This window comes from Cardiocondyla obscurior, linkage group LG18, assembly GCF_019399895.1.
Source record: "Cardiocondyla obscurior isolate alpha-2009 linkage group LG18, Cobs3.1, whole genome shotgun sequence".
NCBI classification, from domain to species: domain Eukaryota; kingdom Metazoa; phylum Arthropoda; class Insecta; order Hymenoptera; family Formicidae; genus Cardiocondyla; species Cardiocondyla obscurior.
The window spans coordinates 2,679,829-2,701,797 of record NC_091881.1 but is presented as its reverse complement, the minus strand read 5'-3'; the positions used below and the strand labels follow the sequence as shown (position 1 = coordinate 2,701,797).

Genomic DNA, 21,969 nt, shown 5'->3' with positions numbered 1-21,969 from the left:
TTTTTTGGTTTATTTTGTGTGATAGAACTCTTGTAACTTTTCTAATGTAGAAAAAGTATTTAATTTTTATAGAAAACATTACAAACTCTTAAGTGATCTTGCATTAAATACTTGGTGTTAAAACAAATTGACTTGATAAGGTTCTATAATTACTATTAGATTTAATAAAATAAATTAAGATGCCACCATTTCCATCTTGTTCCACAAAATGTGGAAAGAATGCTATTTTAAAGGTAAATTATTTTCTTTTGTTAGATTTATATCTTATTTTTAAAATATATTCAATATATCTCACCATTGTATGCATAACTAAAAAGATATATATTTTTTTAGAGGCCAAAAACTGGAGACACTTTATGTAAGGAGTGTTTTTTCTTGGCATTTGAGACAGAGATTCATGATACTATTATCAATGGTAAATTATTTAAGTCTGGTGATAAGGTTGCTATTGGAGCCTCAGGTGGAAAGGATTCTACTGTATTGGCATATATTTTAAAAACTCTGAATGAAAAATACAATTATGGATTAGATTTATTTCTTTTATCCATTGATGAAGGAATTACTGGTATAATTACAAAATATGAAAATACTTACCCCATGTAAAAAATAGTTTTTTAAAATATATGATTTTAGGTTACAGAGATGATAGCTTAAAAACTGTAGAGCAGAATAGAGATGATTATGGCATTCCACTTAAAGTTTTATCTTATAAGGAGTTGTATGGCTGGACAATGGATTCTATAGTTACAGAGGTAAAATATATTAAATTGTAATTATTGTTTAAGAACTTAATCAATCCAGTAATTATTTAATCTAAGCTTTGTTGATAAATTGAATATATTCATATTTTTTAATAATTTTAATATTCATGTATAATAAAGTAAATTATTTTTTTTTTTTTTAGATTGGTCGTAAAAATAATTGTACATTTTGCGGCGTTTTTCGAAGACAAGCATTAGATAGAGGGGCTGCAATTTTAAAGGTAGATTGCATTGCAACAGGTCATAATGCAGATGATATTGCTGAAACAGTAATAATGAATATTTTGAGAGGTGATATTGCTCGACTACAGAGATGCACATCTGTAATCACTGTAAGAATATTGTTGCACATATACAATATGAAATTATAACAAATATTTAATATTGATATTTTTGTAATATAGGCTGGTGCAGATTCCATCATGCGTTGTAAGCCACTTAAGTATGCATACGAAAAAGAGATCGTCATGTATGCATACTTTAAAAAGCTAATATATTTCTCAACTGAATGCATATATGCTCCAAATGCCTATAGAGGTCATGCAAGAGCTTTTCTAAAAGATTTAGAGAAAATAAGACCTTCATCCATTATAGATATAATACATTCAGGTATATTTTGCAATATTTTACTTTCGTAATAATGTATTACATTATCTGAAAACGTAATATTTTTTATTAGGTGAGCAATTACAAGTGAAAGATAATGTAAAAATGCCAGAAAGAAGAAATTGTACCAGATGTGGATTTGTTTCAAGTCAAGAAATATGTAAAGCATGTGTTTTATTGGAAGGTTTAAATAGAGGACTACCTAAACTTGGTATTGGCAAATCTAATAAAGCTAAAAAAATAATGAGTTTACATGCAGATACAAAATCACAGCAAAATATAGCTTTTTAAAATTTTTATATATCTGAAAATATAACATGTTACATATAAAATATACTTTTACAAAAATATATATTCTATGTATATATATTTTCAGCTCTTTGAAATATTATTTGTACATTAAAAAATTTAATAAACTATCAAACAGAAGGCCGTATGCTTTTTCAAAACTAGGAATAATGATTAGCAACAGAAATAATTTATATTTTTGACACTCGTCAAACTTATTAGTATTGTGCATCGAAAATCACATACATTACAAAACATTTTTATAATTTTGTGCTTTTGACAAATTATAGTTTATGTATGTGTGTTTGATTTCTGTAAATCGAGGTTTTGATATATAAATAATAAAATTGTATAGGAATATTATTTTATACATTTTTTTTTGTTTTTTAAGACAATAAAATGCTTTAGTTTTATAAAACTTGTAACCATATAAAAATAATTTAACTATTATGCTCGTAATCATATTAAAAAAATTTAAACGATGTATGCTGCTGCTTTCTGAATAATTTGTGTTCTGCAAATAGGACAATTATCACTGATGCTACTTGAGCAATCTTCACATATGCATACATGACCACAAGGTAATAAAATAATTTCACGTGCATTTGTTTTGCAAACTACACATATCTGATCATCTCTAAGATCTCTATCTCTAACTCGTTGACGTCTTTCCTGACGAGATGTTTCAAGCGTTCGGCGCAATTGATCTGCCAATCTTTGTTCTTCTTTACTTTTCCAGTAACGTCTTGCCATTATTCCTCCAAGTACCAATCCAATTGCACCGCTCAGTACACAAAAAACTCTATTTTAAAAAATTATATAATTATAAATTTAATACTATAATATATAAATAATATTCGAATTGTTCGAATTTAAATTTTTATACCTATATATTTTTTTACGATCGTCTAATTTTCGTATCAAGGATGTAATTGACATGCTTGTTAAATAAAAAGGAGGTCCACTTAATGGAGGCTGCAAGGCAAGATAGCTGGATTTAGTTTTTGTTCTGGAGAGTTCACCTATTGCAGTAATAATTGAATCCTCGCGCAACATTTTTTCGGTAGACTGTATACCACGTTGACGCACTCCTAATAAATCATTATTAATGTAATAATGTAATTAATGTAATAATTAATGTAATAAAACATTGATACACATAATGAAAATAGTTTTATTAAACATTTATTATAATTACCTGTAAAAAATCCCCATATATGATCTATAAATGTAGGAACGCTAGGTTGAAAATTATCAGAGATCACATCCAAGTCTAAAATATCAGCAGACAATGGATCTGTTATTTCTACAGAGTGCCAACCATTTTTCAAAACAAATGGTACTGTATTACACACTTGATGAATTGTTCTCTCTTGATCAGACCTACAAATTTACAAATTCAATAATTTTCAAGAAATAGTACATCCACATTATTACAACATTATCATAAGATATTACTGATGTAATTATAAAATTAAAATTATCAAAAAAAAATTGGAATGTGCTATCCTACCAATAGCCAGCTGATGTCCTTGCAATAACATGCTCTCTGACACTAAGCTTCTGTATGACTCCAGTAACATCTTTTTTATTAATACTTTGCAATGACTCCCCTAATGGTTTCACAACTCCTCTAATTGCGATATAATTCACTTTGTTCTTCGGATAGTCATTTAACAAGGTCTCCAAATCCGGACCAATATCGTGCAGCTCGACACTCTGCAATATACACATTTAGGTAAATCGCCTTTGATATTTTAACATATAATTAAATTGAATAAATTATAGAACTGTAACATTATTTACCTTGACCGCCGTAACTGCATTTTTGTAGTGAACGTACTGTTTTAAGCAGATGGTGAATACAATCGAGTCAATTCCGAGTAGAAGTATTTCGCTGAAGTACTCCATGATTAGATAACATTCTGGAATAAACTACTGCACATCTTTACGTCGTTCGAACCTGCACGAATTCATTCGAACTAGGGTTATATGCATGTATTCATCCTGAAATATTTTTCAAATAGCAAAAAGCCGAGAAGGAAAATAGCGAGCATGCTAGACTGCCTACTCGAGTGAAGTGAGACTTCAATGGGCTCAAATAATTTTCGTTTATCAGTTGGTAGCTGCACTCGAGAATATTCACGAGCGCGAATTTTATTGCTGCGCTCGAGAGCGGGTTTAAATTCGACCAGTTAGAAGATCGAAGAGGAAAATCAGTTTAGTAAGTTCCGCTCGGATTGGCTGATCTCTAATCAAATCTGTGTAGCCTGGCTGTACAATCGTGCGTTACGTATTTTTAATTAACTCGAGTGTACACTTCGTAGAATTTGCTCGCCGGACGCTTCGACGACGGATATTCCTGTGGCGAGGAGTTTAATATTCATAAAATATACGATGGCGAGAGTGAGTGCGTCCAGCCACTTTAATTAAGGTTTTATAAGAACATCTTAACACAATCGAGTCACGAGAATGCTTCATCACGCGATTTTGTCATCGATCCTGATGCAGACCCCTCGTTAGTGGAGTAACGCCGCAGAGCGTGTGAGGTAGAACTTTATTTTTAATTTGCACACACATTCTCATTATGTCATACTTCATTAATTTATATTAATTTTTTTTAAAGATTTAATTTTAATAAAATGAACAGCTGGTTCAAGAGAAGAGATCTTCATTTATACGAGGTTGAATCTGGAACATTTATCAATTCCGTACAGCTGTTGCACGTACATTTACGGAGGAGTATCCGATCTTGTTCTTTTGTCTGACGTCACTATATATAGTCGTAGTTCTGGAGGTTCTGGATGATCTTGAGGTTTGTGACGGACGAACGGCGATCCATGAGGTAGCGCTTGCGCCTTCTCGTCGACGTCGCGATGCATTGTGTCGGAGAGGTGAGTATGTCGGCTACTATGCAAGCGGATAGTTAGCCAGTCAAGCGACCCAACGAGCCTTCATCTTTATCATTTTTATCTTATTATCCGAATTTTAGTGTGGAAGGAACAAGTCGGTACAGATATGTAACGAGGCAGAGAAGAGCTACCGATAATTCCCGAGAGAAACATCCCTTTCGAGAATGAGATGTTGAGATATCGCGTGCCTACGGCTTTCACCGCTTTCCGCAGCGGTCAATCGTCGTGTTTAACACATTCTCAGCTACTGGTGCAGTGTGTCACTTCGTGCGCTTCCCTGGAAAGCTTTCAGCTCGTCATCCAGCTGGTACATTTGCTCTCTTTTCGAGAACAAAAAATGAGAAAAAACAACTCATCAGTACTCTTCGTTCAGTTCCAATTGATCGATAGTTCAGACCCGGATAATTGGGTCGCGCACGGCTAATCGCAACTCGCACGGATAACACTTGCATCCACGGGAAGGAAGGAGAAAGTCCGCAAAGAAAGAATTGAGAATGAAGAAAATTTTTCTACTGGGAGATGAAGAATCACTAAGCGTATAAAAATTCGTTTGTATGCCCTGGTCTACGTCCACATATATGATGAAATTGCAGTTGCTCGTTATCGAGACGGACTACTGCTGGAGGAAAGCGTTGCTGAGGTAAGCAATTATTTAATTACTACTTTTTTTAAATACATTCACGTTGTATACTTCTACTATGTGTTTGCCTCGCTTTGGCAATTTTAAGTTGCATGAAGAATACAAAATCTGCTTGAAAGAACATGCATTCTAATCAAGTATTTAATCGCTTTTCTATCATCATATAAAAATATAATTGTACATAGTATTATATATCGTATTTTTTTTTTTTAAGTAGTTTAGCTGAAAAAAAAAAATTAACCGAGCAAACGTGTCATCAATTTTTATTCATTATTTATTCAGTCATCGATCATCTCGAATTCATCATGAGCAAGAAGGCAATAATGTGACAATATTACGCTCAATTATTCAGCAATTCTAAACTTAGTGCACAGCCACTTTTGATTTCTACTTTTATTAGATCGCTTGTAGCAGTTCTGTTTCTACACTTTGTGGAACATTATTGTCGATTATTCATCATATTTTCCATGGTTTTATTATTACAGTTACATTATGCCTTATCCAATCATCAGTCGAAGAGAGGCAGATTTTATATCATGGTCGCGTTTGTACTTCCAGCCAGATTTGCAAGCAGCATTAAACGACATCGATGATGTATCTCATCCGCTTTGAATAAAGCAATATTTCCATCGCTAATTCCGTACCATTTTCCACTGTTCTCATCTCATTCTCGTAGGTAGATACTGTCGTACTTTATCAGAATGCTCTTTGTGACGACGTGACGATGTGGAGAAGTCAATAAATCTTACTTTTTTTTTTTTTATTATTCTTGAAAAAAAGGAAAGTAAATGAAATTAGTTTTGAAATTGATTACTAATTTGTATCATTTTTACAAACATTAGGTATTTTAATATTTTTTTTTTCAGAAAATACTCGACTAATCAGAAGATGTTATACGAATAATCAAACAAATTTAATTTATTGTCGACGCTGATTTGTTATCAGATTTGATAAATTGGCGAGCAATTTTATTTACATTCTCAAAACCGATTCCAATCACGTTCGATCGAGATTTATCTCTAATATCGATACAAGCTGACCGCGAAAAGTATTTAAATTTCGGCGGGTGATTTATCGACCTGGACATTCGTTCGCCGCTTGACCGCGCGGCGGGAAGAGGTCGCACGACGCGTTGAACGATGGCGCGGGTCTTCCGTTTAGTTTCCGTAGTGGACCGGAGCGCCGAGTGCGTTTTGTACGATGCGTTCTCCGCGTTTTTCGATTTGTCATCTGGCACGGCGGCGTCGCGGAGCCGCGCGAGTACGCGAGCACCGCGCGCGAGTCAGATGACGCTATTATTGTTCGTTCTTTTTTTTTCTTCACGCGGAAACGTCACGTTCACGCCGGACTCCGGAGGACTTGGGAAGTTCGGGAACTCGGGGAGCGGAGGCGCCGCGGTGGCGTAAGTTGGTGACTCGGCGTACGCATCCGTAAAGACGGCATAGTCAGTACGTTTGGTGTGCGTGTGCGCGACGGCGGGGCGACGAGGAGCGTGCGGACCTACGAATCGCCACCGGTGGCGGTGCGCCGGAACGACCGATACGCGCGGTGTAGAACTTCGCTCGAGCACGTCGCGAGTGCGTGCGTACGCGCGCGCGCGCGCGCCCGACGGTGAATGAGTTTGAGTGCAAAACCCGATCCCGAGAGTCGGTCGTCGTCGTCGCCGGGAGACGAGCACGGGCTCGAAGAGGAGGCGCTCGCCGTCCGGTGTCCATGTAAAGTCACTCGCTAGACTGCCCTCTCTCCCCCGCTCCTCCGTTACATAGTTGGTTAGTTTCGTTCGTGTGTCGTTCGATTAGTGTTGTGTGGCCCTCCTATTTGTCACGCATTCTCTCTCTAGCTTCTCTTTCTCTCTCTCCCTTCCCCCCTTCCCCTCCGCCGCCTTCCACCCTCGGCCTTTCTTTCTCTCCGCACTCCACGTTTGTTCTCTTTCGGGCCTCTCTCTCCTTCCTCCGGCACTTTTTATTCGGGAAAGCGAAATCGCGCATTTTGTTGGTTATGTTTCCCGTTACGTCGCTGCTCACGTAGTCGTAGCCACGCAGCTGTAAAAACTCGCGCTCGCGCGTATGTGTACGCGTAACTGCGTGCACCTACGCAGCTGACTCACGGGAGAAAGAGAGAGAGAGAGAGAAAGAGAAAGAGAAAAAGGAGACTGTACTGCAAATGACATAGTAGTGTGTGTACGTATAAAGTAAAATGCATAAATTAAGACTACCTGTCAAGGTCGAATTACCCAGTGCTTTAACAAGGTATGGCGAGACCTATAATTCACAGGTGATTTTTTTCTATTATCTCACCGACAATTACGTCGCGCCTAAGTTGCGCTGGATGCATAATTCTGGGCGGCCGTCGCCCGCCGAAGTTCCCCGTTTGTACGCTCAATTTCTCTTCTTGCTAAGACCCGATTTAAAATATACGCGACGCGTATTCGCGCTTGCACTCGCAACGGCTGTGCGATACGATTTCTCTGCCTGTTGCTCCTCTCAAGAACTCGCGAGACTCCGTATCGCTTTCAGTCTGTGAAAGATAACTCCCTGCATTAGCGATATAAGATGCCCCGTTGGATGCGTCATCGCGCTTTCTTTGTGAGCTGGACATTGTCCTACGTTCTTGTTTTCCGCCGCTATCGCGCTTATAATGATATCACGCCTAGTGCTTCGGTTTCTACCTAGAATTATGGCATCCGCTGCGACAATCGGGCTTTTCTTTCTTAATTCCTTTCAGCGTACTCTCGTTTCCGAGTGTACAAACCTCTTGCTCTGCTAATTAGCGACGTCTATTTCACACATATGTATATGTATACACGCACACGCACGCACTCACTACACAACGCTGATCAGTTCCGCGCACGAAACCGTATACAGGGTATCACGAGTTTAAAGTAGAACCGAGACACTATATACTGAAAGCAAACAATCATTACGAGAACACGAAGGTATTTTATCGTATATTCTTAATAGATGTTCGACGTAAATTGATAATAAAATTCTATTTTATCGCGACGCGATCTCGCGTCGATAAAGTACTCCACGTAAGAGGATTCGAAGCGCGTAATTCCAAAATATCGATCTTTATCGTTGTAATTTTGTTGGCTAAGCGTTTCGCAAGTTAAAATCTTTTAGAGCAGAATTACTTTTTTACGACAATCCAAGAACGTTATTTAGAATTTCAGTGCGTCAACAGTTATGCAGAATTAAATTTTTTATTTTCTTAAATTTTTCAACGCGGGCTGCCTTGTCCCGCTTGCTTTTAAAGTATCGTTTCAATCTTTTAATACCTCGTGTGCGCCTTTATCGGATGATTTTTATAGCCGCGTACTCGAACAGCGTAACGGCGACACTTGCAGCATTATCTCAATCTGTAAAGTAATCGCTTCGGCAAAATATTGCTCGTATCGCGTAATGTTTTTTTTTTTGTTTTGGCGTTGAAAACAAATAATTTTTTTTTTTGAGATAACCGGGCGATTAAATAAAAGGAACTGGCGCGAAAATATCTGTCGAACATCTATCACTCGTGCATATGCGCGGCCAAAATGCGGCTGCAGTCCGTGACGCAGTTGTGGCTGGGAACATTTGCTTGAATAGCGAATTACGAAATTGTCGAAGGTTTATCTGATCTGTCACAGATACGAGCGAAATGCGAGACGAGGATGCACTTTGAGTATAAGCGCTGCGTTGACAGTGATTTTCTTGAGAACGACAGTAAGGCGATCGAGCCATCTTCGCGATAATAAATTCAGAATAAAGTCAACAGCGCTCGATTTACGACGCGCGAATTCGTATTGGTTAGATATGTCGTTGGTTAGATGTATTGGTTAATTAATCTCATTATCGCGTACGTACAGTAGAACGCATCTGAGTTTAATATCAGGCAAAGAAGTTGTCGTTTATAATTGTAACAGGGTGTTCCAAAGCAACATGCGTTTCTGAAAATTGTGAGTAGGAAATCAAAATTAAAAAGAAAAAAAAATTTTTTTTTCTTTTTAGACATGTTGCTTTTAGGACACTCTGTATGTATGTGTGCGTTATAGGAATATAAAAGCTTTCTCGTCCGATATTAAAATCTGAGAAGCATTGCACACGGTAATGAGATTATATATATGTAATGTATAATGAGACGTATATATATATAACTCCGTCGTCGTCTTAATATTCAAGACGGTTAGTCTCTTTATCTGTTCGCATCTCGCAACAAGCCTCGTTCGCATCTCGCAGTTACATGACTACCCTTATAAAAAGCAGCTGGCCTTGGCTATTGTCAACCGCTATGAATTGCATTTGTGTGCGACGAATTAATTGTTGTATCAATGTCCGAATCGATTAATCACCAGAATGCCTTGAAAAAAATCCGTAAAGTCTCAAAGAAAAAAAAAAAAAAAAAAATATTACAGGCGTAACTGAAATTTGTAATTTAACACAATATTTTATCATCGATTGAGAAAGCTCTCCCTTGTGGGTTTACTTGTCACGCACGCCTCGCGATCTCCAGATAAAATCTTCGAGTTTTACGATATTCGTCGGCCTTTGTCGCGTGAAAAATGTGTCTTCGACAAAAACGCGATTGCCTTGTGATCGAAACGTGCTTGAAATTATCGCGTGACGAGCGATCGATCGCGCACCCTTTTAAGGGCCCTTCCAAGGGTTCTTGCGAGAGCTGGAATGGGAGCCGCGTGTGCGTACCACCTGTCCGAGTGCGCGTGTACTCAACGCCGCCGAGTGCACGTGCACGAAAGAGCGCGGCGGCCGAGATATAACTTTCACGTGGCGTTTTAGCTTTCGGAACCGTTAACATCTTGTAGAGTATTTCTATCCTCTCCTTACACCTGTAGAATATTTCTTCTCTCCCTCACCGTCGCTTATCTCGACACCCGCGCCATGTGTTTGGTAATTTTATTTAATTGAAAATACGATCGTACGTAACACTTGAACGTGAAAAGTTATATAATCTGATATACCGATATATTGATTGTGTGAAACGTATCTATTTTTCTCGACATTCATAGATTAACTCGAACGATCGCACGAGCGATTTCTTCAAGCATTTTCGACGGTTTCTCGCGAGGCCTTCAAGTGATTTGGCCTTTCACTTGATCTTGATCAGTTTCACATGTGTGCCACAGCTATGACTGCGTTATTCTGATTTCATCGTTTCGTCTAATGGCGGTACTTGGAAATTTTTTTAAACCGCATTCTCGGCCTCTCCTTTCTTTTTCTCCAGTCCGTCGCTTTTTCACAACGTGTTGTTAATTCGCTCATTGTTCCAATTACTCGCCTCTGTACTGTTCCCTTTCTTTCTTACCTTATCTTTAGGGTAACCGCGGTTTACCCTCTCTCCAGGTCACCAACTCCCTCTTTGAATCTCTCTCTTTCTCTCTTTCTCTCTCCTAGTTAATCCACGCGTGGTTTTTCTTTCTGTAATAATTCCTGTGGCACGCGGGTGCGTCGATATGACGTCTCTCCGGACAGATTTCATACTTAATGTGTGAGTAAAAACACACTCGATATCGTTCTCTACTGGCTTTTGCTATTTGTGACGTGTAGGCCTCGACTACATCGTTTTGTTCCGTCTTCTTTATTCGTTTCTTCTTTATGCAAATTTTTCCTGGTGATATAGCGACGTCATTCTTGTTCTTATATAAATGTGGCCGTTGTATGTACCTTCGTGTTATTAGTATAACGTCAAAACTGTCACAGAAAATTGGCCTCGTGACGAATCCCTATTGTCGGCACGGAATACTTATCGCCTTTAACATTTACGTCAACACCTAGTTATCGATTCTTGGATTATCAGCAAGCGTGCTACGAAGACTTATAAAATTGGATCAACCAAATGAATTGTTTTTGTGAACTTTTATTGGCAGTAAGATGCAATACTTTGTGCTAAACTTGCAGTATCAAGCGTGCTTGAAACTCGATTGATGAGAATCGAATCAGAGAACGTTCAAGTACTGAAATCAATGTTTTTTTACTTTCATTAACGAGTAGAATCACAATCTCACTAAATAATATTGGAATTTGAATGAAAATTACGGTAAAAGTTCTTAATGGTGTTGCTAATTACTTATTTTCGAAATTACTCGCTTGGTGTTTAAACAGTTACAACAATTAAGAAAAAATGAGCAATGTTTGTGCAAGAAGCAATATCTAGGCATTTTTTAATTTTTTTTAATATTTTTTTTTAAATCGTGGCATCTGTATCTGACGTTTCGATGTAAAGGGCGGGAATGTGATTTAATCTTTATTAGCTTTTGTATTTGTATGTACATGTAATCGAACAGATTGCTCTATGCAATATGATACGCGGGTGTATCCGATATCCGCGAGCTAATTTATATTTTTTTCTTTTTTTTTACGCTTATAATGAATTGTCTAGTCTATTCGGTACACAACGTCTCCCACAAAATTACATATTTATTAATATTTTAATCAATATTAATCAATTTGTTTTAATCGTTTTAATCGAGTTATTTATAATAAATATAAATACTTTTTTTTTCACGGTAGCAACGCAGTTTTACAAATGTATTTTTTGATAAATTTTATTTTAACAAATTGGTGTCATTGTTCGACACCGACATAACATCTATTTATACAGCGGAAAACTAATTAGAAGTATCGGGCGCCATGAATCAGAAGGAAAACGGAAATGAGTCATGGGCTAGAGGCAGTTTATTTGTGACGTAATTACGTAGGTTTCACTTAGAAGCGTTCGTGTACAATTTAGTGAGCGATAAAAAAAAATCGTTACGCGCAAGAAAATTTAGTTCGGACTTGTACATTTTTTTATCACGACGCAATCGGTCTTTGGATGCAAATATTTGGCCGATTCATAAAAAGTTGTCCCATCGCTATGTTATCTTATTTGATACGTGGAAATATAATTAATATCCAGACATACGTCGATGCTAAATGTATTCGATGAAACGATATTTTATGAATTATTTAATTTTTTTTTTTTTCTTTAAATCTTTGTAACGCATATGACGTGGCATCTATGATGTCAGCATTGACGTAAGATTTATATATAGTGTAATAATAAATTTAGGGTAACAATTTGTTCAGCTAGATCCGACAGGCTGTCTAGTTTTTCTTCAAATATCAATGCAGGTCGAACAAATTGTATTATTTAGCGAGTGCATCATTACTCCTACGCGTAATAGCAAAATTGTAGAGATCTCGTTAAGTTTTCTGATATGGCTTGTTGAATCATGTCTGACATGAGTAGCGGTAATTGAACTCCGTTTCAAGCTCGATTTCGCGGATCGCTATAATGGTAGAATATTTATTTCAAAACTACAACTAATAACTGCAAATAACGTTTCCCATTTCGAAAAAAAATTCTTTTACGCCAAACGTTAATTTTTTTTTTTTTTTTTCCGTCGTCGTTGCCAACGGGATAATCGCGTAATTTCGTAAATTATTTCGTAGCTCGCACAGTGCGCAATAAAGTAGCAATTTTGTGGCAAGACTAATTTGAAAGAGCAGTGTGATATAACAGTTTAAAGTCACAAATGTTGAAAATTATAGGTTTCAGCTATTACGATGCCATGTAATCACTTTTGCACTATAATGAGAGACAAATGTAAGATAAATACGCACAAACATTGTGTTAATTTATGCTGGGATAAGTTATATAAATCGTCATAACGTCGCGCTAATAAATTATAAATATCACGAGTCGACAGTTAATAAAAAAAATACATGGAGGTCGTAAATCATTGACAAAACATAAAGGTCAGAATTTGGAAAAAAAAAAAAAATACATTTTTATAACTTAAAGTGTTTTTCTTTCTGAAAAAGCAAACTGCTTCTGAATTATTGCTTCCTCGTTTGCCGATGGATTTTCTTTTGAATATTTTTCTTCACAAAGAATATATTTGTTCGCGGAATACAATCGAAGTATGCGCGAGGTCTTTAGTTCGTTATCAATACGTGACACATTATTTATGGTCACTTTTATCGATATGCTTTTGCGATGAACATTAAATACATATGCATGAAATTTTTAAAGATAATTCATGTGGTTTTACGAAAGGAATTAAGTTATTGCGATCGTTTAAATACTTTAAATACAGGGTTCGCTTGGAAACTTTTTGCACTTGTGCGTTTATTGTATTTATGTTGATGCCACGTTTTACTGTAGCGAACGAAAATCTTTATCGCGCTTTGTAACGAAAAAAATTGGGCTGTAATTTGACAAAACGGTGATACGTCAGAAAATTGACTGCGATAGTAACATAAAACAATTGTTTGGTTGTAAAGTTTTGCTAATAGATTTGCGAGGCACTGCTCAGTACGTTCTCGGACATAATGCTGTGAAAATATTCACCTGTTGTAAAAGTTATTGAGACCGCTACACAACAGGCACGTAAAACCTTAGTAAGTATTTAACTGAATAGGTTAATAACGCTTTTAGAGGATAATACTGTGTCTGGCATTTATAATGATCTCGTAAATCTTAATAATTAAATAGATTCATACATACTTGAGATTTTAACGATCAGAAAAATGTGAATAAGAATAAAAATTCTTTCAAACACTTGAAATCTAGAATTGGAAGTCGTTACTGCTTCGAGGAATAACTAAAACGTGAAATATTGTCTTTTACATCTTTCAATTTTTAATTATAAACGATCGCGATAATAGCAACGATAACAAAGGCTTTAAAGGCTTCAGGTCTCGTTTCGACAGCGTCTGAAAACTCGCATTGTCATGCCAAGCTACAGGAAATTGCATTGTGAAGTATTCTATATTCTCACGCATTACTTTGCAAATGCGGGTTCCTTTAGTATAGCTCTGCACAGGTCGAGCGTAATCTTCTGTCAAAATCTGCCGAAGGTTTTGGCCTAAATCGTGCCCTCATGTTAGTTTAAGCTGATCGGGGAGGTTGTATTCGTACAATTGTGTAACTACTGATTATTTCTCGCAGGCGCCCAGTGCCCGTTCCAGGCTGTAACGAGTGCAAACTACCATTTTCTGCATCGTCGGGCCGTAATTTGTTCAATAAACGCGAACGATACTTAAAGCTCGGCCGTCGTGCCGCGTCGGAAACTTGAATTGTGAAAGCCCGGAGGTGTTCGACGCAGCCGTTGCTGTTCCCACGAAATCGCGTATCGCGTTAAGCGCGAGTCATGCCGTTAAACATTTATATCGCGGGCAAACGTGTCATTCCGAAGCGGTATAGCCCTCGTCTATTCCGTATAACAAGTTGTATCAAACCCGGCGCGCAGACGATGCAGCTTAACGGCGCTCCTTTGGGAGTTCGCCGTCGCGGAAATGTATTTTTGGATACCCCGGACGACGTGCGTAAGACGAGAATAAGGGGAGAAGCTTGTTACGATGATAATGAAGCTACGGGAAGAAAATGAAAGTATTTTTCCACGAGACTTTGTAGTCGCCCTCGCGAGCGCCGGTTGAGTCGTTATCTGAGCGTATCAATTAAGGCGAGCGCAGTATTCTTTTCAAAGCAAGACGTGTATTCTTTTTAAAGCATTCAGGCGGGTGAATAAAGTTGTTCTATCGCGATCGATCGTCGCTATTAAATCTTATTCGGCTGATTGTTTCTTAGTCGCGCCTAGAACGATAGCCGCACCAGGATTTGCCCGACGATTTACGCTCTCACGTCACGTGGAATGAGTCGATTCTATCCGCGGACAAAACAGTCATCTCGTTCAGACTTCGTGGCTTCTTGCCAGCCCAACTTCGAACCCGCGCTTTTTTTTCAACCGCAGCAGCTTCATCCTTTTACAAGACCTTCTCTTTAAACGTCTAAAAATACCGCGCTTTACGGGGCGTGACAACGCGTAGCAGACGCTCCGAGTACACGTGCACGTGCGAGATATGTGTCACGTGTAATAGCGGCGTTTTATCGACACGTCGGCCACCACGGCGGGGTAAATTTTGATTGTCGGGTAATGAGAAAGCGAGTCGGCGCATTTGAGGTAGGAAAGAAAAAAAAAAAGATATCGGGCATTTTCGAGGCGATCGATTACGCATCTCGGAAAGATTGCGTTCGTCATTGCTGCATGTGCGTTAAAACAATGCAACGGGAAGAGAGATAATTCTCGATCGAGATAGGCCATTTTATATCTTATACTAGAAGAAACTACGAAAAAAAAATTATGCGACTTACCAATCTGCATGAGCTTCAGCGGAGTTGTAAAATTCTGCCGGTGACTGTAACATAAAAAAGAAAATATTAATGTAGACATGATAGTATTTAAATTAATGTGAAGGTAAAGCTTCATTTTTATAAAGATTTTTTAAAAGAAGGTAATTTATATTTACCTAAAAGTTGCTCCGCCGATGTATGATGCCCTTCCAGGGCCTGCTCCTCCTCTCAGATGGGACGTGTCGAGTCATCCTTCCGCGCACAAGTCACTCGCGAACACCCCGACCGTGATTTTACAATCGCGAAAATTACTGATCACTTTCGCGCGTTCCATGTTCGACACTCGCGATCAAAAGAAAGTCGTATTTCAAAAAAAATCCGTCCGAATACTATACGAAACTCCCGGAACGACCGACGAACCGGCTGCGGTTCGTATAATTAATAATATCGGCGGTGACGACACTTTCGTTGACAGCAGTGGATGCAGCTGCGTCGATCTGTAACAAAAAAAATATATATAATTTAATAAACGGCAACACAATAGAATCAATTAATCAGCTAATTCATGCGTAACGCACAAATTTTTTATAGAGAGGATTCGCGAACGTAGAACAATATTTCATCTTGTCGAGATTCAACCCTAGGTCAATTAATTCCTCGACGCTATTAAATGGCACCAAGGCCGGTTACGTTTCCGCAAATCTGCGTTTCCACGGTACTCGCTATCTCGCCGTAGGTGATAACGCTCGCGAATGTTCCAAGGCACAGTCGCGTTTAAAATCTTTATGTAGGGCACGTCCCATCCCGTGTGTCATATACGTCGATCAGGACAAGTCGACTTTTGTTTTGTGCAGGATGGTGTTGGACCCCAAGGCCACAAGCTTGCACAACGATTACGGAAGCTTTGATCGACCACTGGGTGCCGGGGAGGGCCACGAGCGGGACGTCGAGGCGGCGGTTGATGGAAGTAGCAGCGGCATGGCACAGTCCAGCGATGTTTATCAACGGCAACCGCTTTTGCCTGGCACACCGTTATCCAAGGGCAAGGACAAGTGGTCCGGAGCGGCCTCGGGCTCGGACTACTACGAGGATGACGAGGACGAAAAGGATATCGAGAGCCTGGGCAGGCATCCCGGGGTACCGAATGGCTCCGGCGGTGGCATCGTCAAGATCGACATGCCTGCGCCGCTTCGCGAGGAACCACGTTTCCCCAAGGAAAAATGGAAAACGTTTCTTGGTAAGAACGATCGAACAAATTTTGTTTTACGCAAGTCTCGAGAAATTAACTGCTGACCTCAGGGCATCATCCAGTTTAGCTTATACGTTCGTCCGCGGTAGAGTTCATCGAGATCGAGGTCGTTACGTGGCCTGGTATTCGTTCGATACACTAGAGTCTGTTTGCGCAGCTTCGTCCCAGAGGCAGCCTCCCCCCGATCGATCTCCTCTTTCCTAGAAGTCGCACGATTTATCTCGATGGCTTTTTACATCTCGGTTAATTAAGACGAGCGGCTGGATATTCGCTGAAGTTTGCAAAATGCACGTAAACGCACGGCATATTTCACGAGTTCCGTTACGCAGATTTGTGACACAGATGTGGATCGTCGTTGCACGACAAAGCCGATTAACGCCGTTGTTCTCCCGAGCATTCTCAGAAACAAGTTTTTTATGGAAAAAAAAAAAAGAAAAAAAATGGCAGAGCAATTATATTTGGTAATATACTGTAAAACGAGATGTATAAACAGTCGCTTTCCGTTACAGCGTTTATCTTTATGGTTGTAAACTTCATACTGACAACGGCTTCCTTGGCGATGGTGCATGAGCGCGTTCCAGATAGGAACACGTACGGACCGTTGCCCGACATGGTACTAGACCATGTCACCGCTCAGGATTGGGCGCTTAATGTTTCGGAAGTCCTGATTATGATCATGTCCAATTCTGCGATGGTTTTTATTATTTTTCATAAACATAGGTAAGTAACCGAAAAATAAATAAGTTTGATGGCCGGTAATTTTTTTTAATTTTTTTTTTATGAGGCTTTTTAATGATCAACTTTATTTCCGCAGATTTATAGTAGCTAGACGATTATTTCTACTACTGGGTCTACTGTACATGATGAGGAGCGTTACAATGTACGTGACGGTCCTACCGATTGCCAGTAAAACCTATTATTGCAGCCCAAAGGCAAATAACACCAGTGCACTTCTAGTAACAAAGAGAGTCCTGCAGCTCATCTCCGGTTTCGGTTTGTCCATCAATGGCAAACACACTTATTGCGGAGATTATATTTACAGTGGGCACACGGTTGTGCTCGTACTCAGTTACCTGATTATTAAGGAGTGTACGTATATTTCGCTATTATTTTAAAGTTAAAGTACGTATAAACAAGCAGTAGGTGTAATTCCGCGATAATTCGTTGTTCATTTCAGACTCTCCAAGAAGATGTCAACCGATTCATTGGTTAGCTGGTCTGGCGGTACTCGTCGGGGTAATTATGGTCTTGGTGGCTCACGGCCATTATTCTGTGGATGTACTTATAGCTTACTATGTTACTACCCGTCTGTGGTATATATATCACACGCTAGCCAACAATCCAAATCTCAAGGTATATTTTACTTTCGAGTGTTAAAAGCTTTTTATTTTGCAAAATGATTAACATACGTATTAATATTTATATATTATACCGTATAAAACAATGACATTTTTTATAGCAATACGGACCAAATAACTTTTTGGCCCGGCTCTGGTGGTTCTCCATTTTCAAATATTTTGAGAAGAATGTAGGCGGCACAGTGCCACGACAATATGACTGGCCTCTACCCTGGCCTCGACGGTTTCTTGCCAAGCACCCTAACCGAGATAGTTAATATTTGTCTTGATAGAGGCTGTTAAAAACAAAGGAGTTACTTTTGTTGTATATATTTTACACACAAACACCACACACGTACACATACACACAAACATATAAATTTAAGATTATTAACGTGGAGTTAAAAGTTCACTAAAGAGTATCCCTGTATGGGACATATTGTTTTAAGAGCAATCGCACATTAATAGTTAAAAAATTAATTTTGTGTTGATTTTTTTGTAGTACAATTGAACTCTTAAACACAATGTCCGTGCTCTTTCACGTAAAATTATCGTCCAGTCAGCCTGAATTTACTTTTTCTTTAATTTTTATACAGATTTACATACAATATAAAAAGTAGATATAGAAAAATGGATTTTACAATTTTAATATTATAAAGATTCGGATGGAGGAAGATGTTCGAGTTAATATACAATATATGTATATTTGTTTAAGATGTTTCTATTTTCAAATAGTTGCAAATTGAAAGTAATATAATAAATAAGTAAACATAGGACAAATATTTTAAAAACTCAAGCGATACTATGCAATAAAAAGTACTTGTAATCCGTAAAAGACAGTTGTGTGTAGATAAGTATCGAAATGAAATCTAAATCCTTCCTCTAGACGAATCTTTGGGTCTGAATTGAATCGACATTTTGATTCTCACTATCTATATGTCGTCCCTGACATTGATGATACGAATTATTCCGATGAAAAACGATTCCGCAAACAAATTGCCAAAAATATACTGTAGACTCGCGTGATATGTCTTAATTAAATTTTCACCACACCGATTATTCATAAAATAGTTTCCATCATGTTTTGTCGGAAAGAAGTAACTTAATGTTCAGTAACAGAAATGATTGTGCAATTTTGTGGGACCAAAACAGGAACGCTTAATAGTAAATGTTGATTTATATAATGTTTTTAACAAATTATTAAAAAAAATCGTAAAGGAATCAGTCTTCATTATTTGTATGAAATAATTGGCATTGATAAAGATAAAGAGTCATAATAGTATTATGTTATACCAAATGTTTTGCAGCTTTGGTTTGTAGTACATTATGATTATAGATAAAATTCGAACCTGCCATATATAAAACTTATTTTAAATGTATAGTCTACCTGTGGTAGAATAAATTTGGATAAGTTTATTTATGAAAACTTCGTAACAAAAATCTCAAATATTGAATTTCTAGAAAGTATATTTCGCTTTTTTAACTCCAATTAGTTGATATATTGAAATATTACATAGAATAATTATAAAAAATAAAACTAAAATGGAGAAAAAAGGAAAGTAATAAAAGCGTTCGTGTTTTCACGGAATAAGATCGTCGTACGCTTGTACATACACCAAATGTTGTCTTACATACAAATACATATATACATACACACACACATATAAATACACATACAAATATACATACATAGGGACATTGCAACTCATTTTGCGTGAAATGTAAAAGACAATTTTACATTCGTGGAAAGATCAAGTTATAAAAATGATGGAAAATCATCAGTCTTTCGTACGGTTCTATCTTCCTTCGTTCTTCTCGCATTTCGTTTTTAAATGATTTCTTACACCTCTTGCCTCACTCTTATTTCTCATATAAGAAAAAGAGTGATACAATTTAATGATGTTGATAAAAATGTCGTAACTCTTGAAATATTTTTATAAGTAATTATGAATCTCATTTAATAATGTACATGTAAGCAGTAACAAGTCGCGTGACTGTTAATTTTCTTAGCATCCGATGAAAGTTGTGTGTATGTGTGTGTGCAGTATGTATGTTATAAAAACGTTGAACATTTAATTGTAGATTAAATTACGTTAAGGATGACTCGTTATCTTGCTCGCCTGTAATTTAGGTGATAAGATCGACTTGTTGAATCTCTAATAAGTATGAAACACACTTGCAAATTCTATCATCTACCATTTTTTTAATTTTTGGTGTCTATATATACATATAGTTTAAATAAATAATAAACATTTCTTACAGTACTTCGCAAAAAAGATTTATACTAACGTCTGTATTTTCTATTGCATAGTGTGAACAAGCAATTGGCGATGCGTTAAATTGTATGGAGCTGATTTATATTAAATCTAATATTTTTTTATATTATACTTCGATTTTAATCAAATGCGTTTCATGATTAAACAAGATTTAGGTGCAAATATAAAGAAATAAAAATCGAAAAAGAAAGAGAACATGCGATAAAATTGTTAGTAGTGTAATTAACTCTTTCTGTCTGTGATGATAACTAAAAGAAAGAATAATTCGCCGTCGTGTGATCTCGCGCTCTTAATAACGTAGCAATCGACTGGCGAACTAACACCGATGTGACCTTTGTGGCCACTTGATATTTCCTCTTGTGACATTCAAATTATAAATGCGTGTAACTGTTAAATATATATTTTAATAAAATTAATGTAGATTATAGTGACTTTCAATTGGCATTCGCGCAGCGCATTTGACGTGGAACAGATAACGCCGTATTTACAGGTCTATTTTTGAAATGTGTGCATTACGTACATACATAGGTACATTTCTTAGCTGACATGTATAATATAGCTGTAAGGTGTCGTTAATCGTTACACAAATGCGAGAATGGACACAGATACACATTTGGATATATATTTGATGAATTGTATACTGCACGCATTTAATTGCGTGATCACACAACATGTAACACAATAATGCTTACACACATCCATGACACACACACCCACACACATATATTTGCATTACTATTGTTGCAGCGTGAATACGCTTCATGTGCGGCGAAAAGAATTTCTATCTATAGAGCTTAGATCGACCCAGCATGAAAAAATAATTATTTTTGAATAGATCTCTCAAGTGGAGACTTACATGAAAGCGAAAAAGATATTCTAGAGCGTGCATATATACATATATGTATATATATATATATGGAGAGAGAGAGAGAGAGAGAGAGAGAGAGATATATATATATATACACGCAGACGTTACATGTGCATACTCCTATGTGCACGTGTATAAATATGTACATGTATTATAAAAATTATATTATATATTTACACGCACACGAAAAGAGCCTGTTCTGTTAATGGGGAAAGCCTCTATCAATGTTTAATTATATAAGAGAAGTATAGAAAAAAAAAAAAATATATATATATACATATAATTAATAGAGTTCATATATATATATATTATATTACAACTGACACGCACGCACACGCGCGCGCGAATATGATTGCGTGTTTATATATGTATATACATATATCTATATTTTTACGTGTAGATATTTTTTGGTAACCTGTTATTATAATGTAATTAGTTAAGTGCATATATAGATAGGAAGAAAGAATATATGCGTTGTAAATAAAATATAAAAAAAAAAAGAGGGAAAAAGAAGCTTCTATTATTGCGTAAAATAACTACTAAAATTTTGTTAATGTTATACGACAGTATATGTAGCCACACGTTTTTCGATTATTTACGAAGCGAGATACGGCTTCTGTGCATTAAATTAAAATCTTCGAAAGCTAAATAAGCGATTATTCGATTTGATTTCTGTTGTTTATACATTGTAAATATATATGGATTATTCGCCGTTAGGAAACATCGATATTATTACAATGAAAAGAGCAAGTTACATTTGGCGTTACTTTATACATATACATATATTTCTGTATTTATAATATTTATTACATTTTTCATATGTGTTAATGTAATAAAGAATTTACGTATACTTTACTCAACAGTCAATTGACGATCGAACCTATTGAATGTCCCACTTCCTTAGCGTCTGTTTCTTTCTCTC

General features: G+C 37.0%; 3 protein-coding genes across 6 annotated transcripts; 2 read left to right on the top strand and 1 right to left on the bottom strand.

Moving 5' to 3' along the window:
* The first annotated feature begins 95 nt into the window (after positions 1-95).
* Positions 96-1,796, top strand: Ctu1 (Cytosolic thiouridylase subunit 1). Its single transcript, XM_070668585.1, has 6 exons — positions 96-233; positions 334-565; positions 634-752; positions 905-1,093; positions 1,166-1,370; positions 1,441-1,796. Exons 1-6 carry the CDS (start codon positions 180-182, stop codon positions 1,656-1,658), a joined length of 1,017 nt encoding a protein of 338 aa, XP_070524686.1. The 5' UTR covers positions 96-179; the 3' UTR covers positions 1,659-1,796.
* Positions 1,648-4,480, bottom strand: Mul1 (mitochondrial E3 ubiquitin protein ligase 1). The gene is made up of 5 exons (XM_070668584.1): positions 3,462-4,480; positions 3,169-3,374; positions 2,854-3,038; positions 2,542-2,746; positions 1,648-2,457 (listed from the first exon to the last, which is right to left on the bottom strand). The coding sequence occupies exons 1-5, from the start codon at positions 3,564-3,566 to the stop codon at positions 2,130-2,132; spliced, it is 1,029 nt and encodes a 342-aa protein (XP_070524685.1). The 5' UTR covers positions 3,567-4,480; the 3' UTR covers positions 1,648-2,129.
* A 235-nt stretch (positions 4,481-4,715) lies between these two features.
* LOC139109488 (phosphatidylcholine:ceramide cholinephosphotransferase 2) lies at positions 4,716-21,909 on the top strand. 4 transcript variants are annotated; one of them, XM_070668580.1, is made up of 7 exons: positions 4,716-4,874; positions 4,941-5,207; positions 16,172-16,554; positions 17,076-17,286; positions 17,381-17,655; positions 17,744-17,919; positions 18,026-21,909. In XM_070668580.1, exons 2-7 carry the CDS (start codon positions 5,122-5,124, stop codon positions 18,179-18,181), a joined length of 1,287 nt encoding a protein of 428 aa, XP_070524681.1. In that variant the 5' UTR covers positions 4,716-4,874; positions 4,941-5,121; the 3' UTR covers positions 18,182-21,909. The 4 variants fall into 4 exon arrangements, with proteins under 4 accessions (XP_070524681.1, XP_070524682.1, XP_070524683.1 ...); XM_070668581.1 differs by lacking the exons at positions 4,716-4,874; positions 4,941-5,207 and adding an exon at positions 6,638-7,456; XM_070668582.1 differs by lacking the exons at positions 4,716-4,874; positions 4,941-5,207 and adding an exon at positions 6,639-7,481.
* Positions 21,910-21,969: the final 60 nt, after the last annotated feature.

Bases quoted from the DNA above. Each gene is read 5' to 3' on its own strand.
- Ctu1 (XM_070668585.1), top strand. From the start codon at position 180: ATGCCACCATTTCCATCTTGTTCCACAAAATGTGGAAAGAATGCTATT. The intron at 753-904 runs GTAAAATATATT...TTTTTTTTTTAG, and splicing joins TGGATTCTATAGTTACAGAG to ATTGGTCGTAAAAATAATTG. The intron at 1,371-1,440 runs GTATATTTTGCA...ATTTTTTATTAG, and splicing joins TATAGATATAATACATTCAG to GTGAGCAATTACAAGTGAAA.
- Mul1 (XM_070668584.1), bottom strand. From the start codon at position 3,566: ATGGAGTACTTCAGCGAAATACTTCTACTCGGAATTGACTCGATTGTA. The intron at 3,039-3,168 runs GTAGGATAGCAC...GTAAATTTGTAG, and splicing joins AGGACATCAGCTGGCTATTG to GTCTGATCAAGAGAGAACAA. The intron at 2,458-2,541 runs GTATAAAAATTT...TTTTTAAAATAG, and splicing joins GATCGTAAAAAAATATATAG to AGTTTTTTGTGTACTGAGCG.
- LOC139109488 (XM_070668580.1), top strand. From the start codon at position 5,122: ATGCCCTGGTCTACGTCCACATATATGATGAAATTGCAGTTGCTCGTT. The intron at 16,555-17,075 runs GTAAGAACGATC...TTTCCGTTACAG, and splicing joins AAAATGGAAAACGTTTCTTG to CGTTTATCTTTATGGTTGTA. The intron at 17,287-17,380 runs GTAAGTAACCGA...TTATTTCCGCAG, and splicing joins ATTATTTTTCATAAACATAG to ATTTATAGTAGCTAGACGAT.